The 8,341-nt window shown below is 38.1% G+C and overlaps 1 protein-coding gene across 2 annotated transcripts in view; it reads right to left on the reverse strand.

Annotated features, from left to right (window-relative positions):
* Positions 1-8,341, reverse strand: part of LOC106941573 (ephrin type-A receptor 3-like) — an 80,263-nt gene that overhangs the window by 66,389 nt on the left and 5,533 nt on the right. For both annotated transcript variants that reach the window (XM_015024639.1, XM_015024649.1), the window contains exon 2: positions 745-809. In XM_015024639.1, the coding sequence (XP_014880125.1) occupies positions 745-809 (65 nt within the window). The remainder of the gene's footprint in view (positions 1-744; positions 810-8,341) is intronic.

An 8,341-nucleotide genomic window follows, 5' to 3' on the forward strand; every position in this document is an offset into this window, starting at 1 on the left:
GTGGTGATTATTTTCTGTATGGTGCATTTAAATTATTAAGTTATTAAGAAAACATTTTATCTCTTCTCCTAATTGATTAGGAGTACCTTACATTTTTTTAAATTACATTTTATTAGGAGTATATTAAGAATAAGCAATACTCGTTCAATTCTCACGATACTTTTTTTCTATCGTAAAAACATACAAATAAAAACATTTGAAGACATGTTTTGTTTTAAATTATGCGCTAAACCTTTTCCTACAAATACAAATGTGGTGAAAGATAATAAACTTTTGATATCAAAATAGAAAATGCTGTGGTTTGAAGTAACTCAAATAATGTTCACAACAAATAAGACTGCTAAGTTTGCATGCATTGTGTAAACACCATCAATGTTGTTCTTGCAATATTTTATTAGAGGTAGTAATTTTTATATCTCCTCTTACGAGGATCATTTGGGGCCAAGAACCTGAAGCCTGTTAATGCTGTAATCTCTCCTTAAACACACACATATTCAAATGCACAAACAACAGCACATGAATGCCGTACAGTTTCTCTGAAGTATCTCAACCATATGGCACACTGAATACTTAACCTTTGACCTGCAAGATGAAGAACAGGCAAAAACGTCCGTGAAAGTGGGTTAATCTGCTCTTGATTCTGTTGTTCAATGGAGTCTAAACATCATGATTTTTGTGGTTTAAGTCTTCATGCAGTTCAGGCATGATTAAAGTGGTGAAGGTAAAAGACTTAAAGATACTCACCCCATGTGATGGGTAGGAAATCCATCCTAGCTCCCCTTGGCTTGCTTTAGAGTCTAACAGGTTAACTGTGGTAGGAGAGAAAAGGAAAAACAGACAGCATATGAGTGACCAGTTCTTGTTAGCCCCAATTAGCCTTCATTTAATCCCAAAGGAGAAATCTCCAACCTCAAGGACTGATTATTTACTCAGCTGCCACACACTCCGACTCACACGATGGCATTAAATGACTCCATGGCGAACTTTGTGAAGACAGTGATTCACATAAAGACTCTCTGTTCCTGTTTTAAACCTTTATTAATTATCAGGTTCCTCACCTGGCCTGTAGCTTAACACTACAGTCAGACCTAAACTATTTTATATTTTAACAATGTAAAATAGTTTGGATTGTTCATTATAATGCATACGGAGCAACATCCTTGTTGCTGCTCCTTACGCAATACAGCAGCTTGTAAAAGTGTTCATACCTGTTAAACTATTTCTGCTTTCTGACATGTCGCCAAAAATCACAAGCTTTAAAGTATTTTATTTTATGTAAGTGGCCAATACATGTGAAGTGGAAAGCTTTCAAAAATACCTTACAAATCTCATGCTCCTAAATAAAGTATAACAGTGGTGAGAAGAAAGTCATCGCTGAACGTGAACGATAAGTCATGTTATGTTGTTGAGAGAGTATGATGCTGTTGAATATATATATTTTTTTCAGTAGCAAGAGGCTGTTTGAACAGAGTTGACTTAAGTCATACATCTCTGAGCATAAGACTTTGAAAATTCAGCATCACTACTCAGATATGCTTCTGTCTCAATGGAGTTTAAGCCAATGAATATGTTCCACAACTAAAATAACCCTCCTTTTTCCATTTAAGGCAAATGCTGCATTTTAGTTTGTATTAGCTGAATATGTTTCCTCAACTGTGAAAGAGGTTTATATTGCCTGGAAAACTACAAACACCCTGCATAAGACACAGACGAACACAGAAAGCGTATCTTTCCTTGCAGGTATTTTGAATACGGCCAGGATTTAAAGAAGCCAGGAGACAAGCTTAGTTTCAAAGAGTCGTGCTTTTGACCCATTCAAGCACCGGCCTACCTTGCTGCACACTCATTCATGGCAACTGAAGTGTAACCAGGTAAAGCAAAAGTGCTTCAAATCAAAATTTAAATGCAATCACCACTTTCAGAGGTAGTCCAAAATTCCATTGGCCACACTATGACCAAAATATGAATCCATTTAGAAAGAATGGAAATGTGGCCTCCATATGTGTGTGTGTGTGTGTGTGTGTGTGTGTGTGTGTGTGTGTGTGTGTGTGTGTGCTCAAGAAGCCACTGTCAAGAAGCCGCTCTTTTTTCAAACAGGCATTCAACAGCAGATAGAGTTAATCCATGTCTAATAGAGGAAATATGACATGGGACAAATAAGACAAGGAGCTCAGTGGTGCTATGATGCAAGCTGGGAGACTGGAAAACAGTTTTCTGTGGTGAGCTGAAGTCATACCCTTGTCAGTGAAGCAGAGAAGCAGAGTTTTATTTTATTTTATTTTATTTTTAATTCTGCAGTGCTGATAGAAATTCTATGACCAGCAGTGCAGGTAAATAGTGCTATAGGAAAGTGTCGTTCCTGCTGAGCTCTGAGTTGAATTGGAGCATTTTTCTGCTGCTGTATTCTCGCAGAGTGAAAGATTGCTATTGAAGCAGGCTGTCAGTACGGATCACGCAGAAAAAAAGAATAGTGAGACAGCTTATTTGCTTAACAGAAACCTGACTTCAGCAGGCAAACTGTCACAACCAGAAACACAAACTTGAGATGCAAATCAAACATCCAAGTGTTGGACCTCCAGTCATGAAGGAATATTAATCCCACAATGCACTGCATCAACCCACTGTGAGATTGAACAGGAAGAGGAGGAGTTTCAGGAAAGAAACTGTGCGGTCGAGGTCTATGGTACACCTTTGTAAAGGTCTTTGATAAACAATCTCTCTCTTCTGCCATCTGAAAGCCCCCCTCATTTCTTCTACAGGCAGAGAGAAGGGCCACTCCAGAAACCGCAGGAGCTCTGAATCCAAAACTATGCAGGTGACTATATTGGCCCAACCAAAAGACTAAGTCCTTGTTTCATTCAAAAATCTGCAGAAAGAACCTTGTCCAGTTGTTTCCAGTTCTCCTAAATTGCCATTGATAGCCCAATGCTGGCTGGCTCCTCCAAGAGAGAGAAGAGGAAACAGTCATTTCAGCTCCACTCCAGAGCTCAGGATCACGTCTATGCTGAGTTTGATGCAAAATAAAAACTCATTTTGTACGGATTCTTTACACAAAGAATGTGTGTAATGAATCCGTTGCCAGGCGAAAGCCACAGATCACCGTTTGATCCTGCTTTACCATTGCCGGAGAGCCATGCCAGTCTGATGCTGAGCTGAAAACGTCATGTTGTGAGTCGGTAGTACAACATGCTGCAGCTGCTGGCCGACATTTTTCAACATTCATTTCAAAAAAGTTTCCTCATTTGTTCAGAAGCACAACTGAGCACCTCATTTGAATCTGCAAGTGACATGCAGAAGGCAGAACTCTAAGCTGTGACTCAGTTTGCCATTTTTTGTTTGAGAAAATGCTCATTATTTTAATGTTTTTATTCGTGAGCTAAAAGACTTTCCAAAACAGTTTTTTTTTTTTCTTCCAAAGCCACAAAAGATCACAAAGCAAAGCATAATGAATCCCTGAAAGGTTACTCTTGCAACAAAACTGACTCATCTCTATAGTTCATTTCCTTCCAAAAGCAAAGTGATTTAGATTCGAGCACGTACAAACAAGTAACTTGCACACACCCATCGCAGAGTGAAGCAGCAGCGCAACTAGACCCTACAGCTGTGACCTCAAGCACTGCAAACGCATACTCCCTGGATTCTCCTGGTCAAACTAGCATTCCGAATCCAGTGACGAGTCTTTTCCAAATGTCATCCCAGGATACCTGGCAACAATCTAACATGGACTAATATAACAATTTTCTTGGTAAATATCAGCAGATGTGGCAACAAAAGAGTTCAGAAAGGAAGAGGCACACAGAGACTTATAATCTACTTCTGGGCTTTCAAAGCTACTAAGTCGAGCCACAGCAATGCAGCAGCACTCAGGCAGTTGAGTGGCAGAATACACATTACTATTAGAGTCTAATGAAGCTATCTGTTCATGTCAGATAATAGCAGCTCCGCATCCAGGCCCATTGCTTCCAATTTACATTTCTCAACAAGCCAAGCCCACATCTCAAATTGAGCTGAGCGAAGGAATTTGAGTGCAGAAAATTAGACAGCTCTCATATCGTAGGAAGGGAAAAAAAGGGCCCTTCAGCTGCACTTGGCTTGAGGAATCAGCACCGATGCATATACAAATAAACAGAAATAAATTTAAGGAAACAGTGGGAATACACAAATAGAGATGCACTGATACCGGCTACAAAAGTACAATAAAAATACAAATAAATAGATGAAACGATGCGCTCAGCTGCATCGTTGTTGTGTTATTGTGGGTGTGTCCTTTGTTGCCGTGTCAGCCAGTTAGACTCTGTTCAACAAAGATGAATGAAAGTGAGATATTTCTCATGTTGTTTGATTTACTTCAATGTCTGAGTCAAATAACAAAATTGAAAGGATTTAAATATTAATATATATTTCATGAGGTTAATTTGAATGGAAACGCTCATATTTTATATATTTTTCTCACTCAGAAATCTGTATTTGAAGCTCTTTTCTGGTAACCCAAATCTTGCTGGAAATAATATAAGCACTCGCTACTCGTCCGCCTCCATGAGGGGTGGCATGGGGGGCAATCAACTTATGGCTCTGATGTGATGTTATGGAAGCCCAGGTTGTTTTAATAGTGGCTTTCAACTCCTCTCAACTCCTCTGTATTGCTGGTTCTGGTATCGCTTATCGTCGCCTTCACAAAACTTAACAGACTATGGGTTTAGGTGAAGTTCATTCGGGTTTTCTGGCCATTCAAATAAAGCTATACCGTAGTTATTTCTGCAGGTGTCCGAACTTTGGTGGTGCCATCACTTGTCAAGTCCTTTTTTAAAAATAAATATCTGAAATCATAGTTTGTCACGAAATGCTTCAAAATGTTCTAGTTGGTAGCTGAGCTTACTTTGGACTTAATACAAAACAATGAATCGACAAAGCAGATTATGTTCCTCCACAAATAATTATTAACTCCACAGCTCTTCATTTGGTGTGCTTAAAATCGTTTTAAGAGTGTGGTTATCCCAGTCCCTTGTGCACATTTTTCTACTCCACTTCTTTCTTCCATTTAACTTTTTATTGATGTGTTTTGGTGCAGCTACCTGTGATTCTTTAGGACTAACTCTCCAGTCAGTGGTTTTCTGTGTAGGCCAGAGTTTCTTTTTTTTTTTTTTTTAATGTGTCATTATTATTTATCTTATATGCTATTGCTGTTTTCCTAATAAACAGGATTTTGGGGGTTCATCACATTTGAGCTATTGTCAAATTTAAACACACCACTGTGTTTAACACGTCAAACACATGAGTTTCACTGCCTGAATTTGGTAATAAACGTAACATTGAGAAATATTCAAATAGACCAAAATGTACATGTAAATATGTGTGTATATTGTTACAATTGGCAATCAGGTACCAGATAAAGTTCAGTTGTGCAGTTGTGCCCAGAGCTACATACATTTGCTACATATATGCATAAATTTCGTCAAGTTTTCTGCGATTTCTGCGCGTTGAACCCTCAAACTAACACAAAATAAAACTGTACATAAAGATTTGCTGACAGTCTTTACGCTCTCTCTCTCTCTCTCTTTCACACACACACACGGACCCACAGAGTCAGTTAGCAAGCTAACGTCAGCCAAGAATATGGCCCCTGCCCCATCAGGGAATGCTTCTAAACGGGAGTATTAATAGCAAACTCAGCCAGCCTGTCTGAGAGGGAGCAAAACATCAGAGGTGGAAACAGGTGAATCAATATATATACAGCAAACCAAGACCACCGTCTAAAAACCCACAATGTGTAAGCTGAACCTGACAAATGGAGGCGGTCAATGACACTAGATATATGATGATTGTGCATGCTGTATAATCATATATCTGGTATTGCCCGGCGCAGCATATGTCGAGCAGGGGAGCCCAGGCATGTAAAGGGGGAGAGGCAGTGCTCATTTTGATGTCTGTGTTCTCATAATTTACAGCGGCTGATTTTTCCAGCGCACATTTTAATTCGAGCTTCCCCTGCAACTAGTGCACAGCTGATGAACATGCAGAGGCAGACTAATGGCATCAAGATGTTGATTGTTGATAGATTAGAATAGAATAGAATAGAATAGAATAGAATAGAATAGAATAGAATAGAATAGAATAGAGTATTTCTGTGTAGGATGCCTCTGTGCATGTGAGAGCTGGCAGGCCGCACTGCAGGCAAAGCAAGGCGACTTGTGTCTGTGTTAAAGGGTGAAGTGTTCACCTCCCATTATGAATTATTCAAGAGCAAAGTCGCTCTGTCTGATGTTGTTGCTACTTGCCCAGCCCCTCTGTCCCCATTCTTTCTTTATTTCTTATTCTTTCTATCTTTCTCTCTCTCTTTTTCTTTCTTTCTTTCTTTCTTTCATTCCATCTGTTTTCAAACTTTATGCCTTATATTTTTTTGCCTTACTGTAAAAAGAAAAAAAACAAACAAAAACACTAGCGCTGACATATGTTCCTCTGCATGCTGTGTACAGCATGGGAACATATAGTATCGACCTAATCCTTAAGTTTCACTCTAAACTAGTTGAAATCATGTTAAGCTGACGTTGTCAGTCTTCCTCATTTGGCGAGCACACACAATGGCTTACAGCACATACAGAGAAGCTGGGATTTAATTAATTAATTAATTTATTTATATATATTTTTTCATTATTATTTTGTGAGTGCACTAAAATTCCCTGCAGTTCTGAAAGGTACCATAGCTCACAAACGTTCATGTGTCCCAGAGGGACCGCAGCTCTGGGCTCTTCGGGGCGAGCAGCTAAAAATACCCGCGGCCTCCAGGAGTCCCGCAGCGGGCCTGTACCTCACACCACCTGAGAGGACAAGCTGCGCCAATTCACAACTTTGTTCTTCTTTCTTCCATCAGTGATGAAAGAAAGAACCGCGACAATCAAATGCAGCCTACAACTTACATTTTTGAAAAATACATAAATAAATACCTTAGGTTTCAACGAGATATCGTGTTGACCTATTAAAGGCCACACGAGTCCAAGAATATATATATATATATATATATATATATATATATATATATATATATATATATATATATATATATATATATATATATATGTATATATATATATATATATATATATATATATATATATATATATATATATATATATATATATATATATATATATATATATATATAAAGAAAAAGTAAAAAACGGTGGAGCCATAGCGGGACATGGGGAACTGAATTTGAAAAAAAAAAGAAAAAAAAAAGCATTTTCTCTCAATGAGGAGGAACTAAATAAATGGAAAATGTTTCATTATCGTTTGCTTAAGCTGTGATTACATGTGGCTTCCTGCATAAACATTTGTATTTAATTTGGAAGTAATGCTGCAACACTCTTCATAAAATCTGTAACAAAAGCAGTTTCTAAAAAATAAGAAAAGAAAAAAAGAAAAAAGGTCCATCCCTTCTAGACCTTTTTTTATATAAATTATTCTCTACCAGCTAAGTTGCACAGTGACTGAATGATCCCGAATTCTTGCTGAATAGCAGGCATGTTCAAATGAATATTCTGCTTCAAATAGGATATCTAATTACCAGCGCATTGACGACTGGAAAAAGACAAACCAAATAAATAAACAAGAGCCCCCTACTCACAGAGACACACGAAACAATAGAAAAGAAAAGAAAACAAACAAACAAAAAAACTTTCTTTTGTGATAAGGCAAAAGTGAAATTTTGGAACTTCTTCATCATATAATTCAAAGTATTTATAAACAAGACTTATATGAACTAAAATAGTTCTGTTTTTGATATAAGATTTAGACAAACCGCGCTTGGAGCACTTTCCACTTATATCGTATATGGATGGACACGCCTATAAGTAAGGTCAAGCAGCTTGCAGTGCTTTTGTAGTGACTTTGGGACATGAGTTTGGTGATTAATAATGTTAAATCAATGCTTATCGTGCGCTTTATAAATCAATGGTCAGCGTTCTTCAGCTCTGCTGTGTGTCTTTGATCGTTGGGCAGCAGCCAGATCCGTCGCAATGATGGACGCTGTTTTATATTTTGCATTGCAATTTCACTCTTGCGAGCTGCTTTACGTGTTGAAAACGTGTTTTCAACGAGATCATAAGCTCCTGATATCTGCATGTATTTCTGTAAGGACGGAGCAGCTCCACGCTGACGCTCCCTGGCAGATTAATGAGATAGAAAACTCTGTTAATTGACTTAATTGCCTAATTTCTGGCATGTTGCGCTTTTAACCAGCCACGCGAGTCTCTAAAGGAGTTGGTTATGGTGCGTTTGTGTGTGTGCCTTTTTTTTTTTTTTTTTTTTTTTTTTCTTTCCATGACTACCGTACATGCAAAATTCT

Source organism: Poecilia latipinna, unplaced genomic scaffold (assembly GCF_001443285.1).
Source record: "Poecilia latipinna isolate Pla-1442-1.1 unplaced genomic scaffold, P_latipinna-1.0 Scaffold93, whole genome shotgun sequence".
NCBI classification, from domain to species: domain Eukaryota; kingdom Metazoa; phylum Chordata; class Actinopteri; order Cyprinodontiformes; family Poeciliidae; genus Poecilia; species Poecilia latipinna.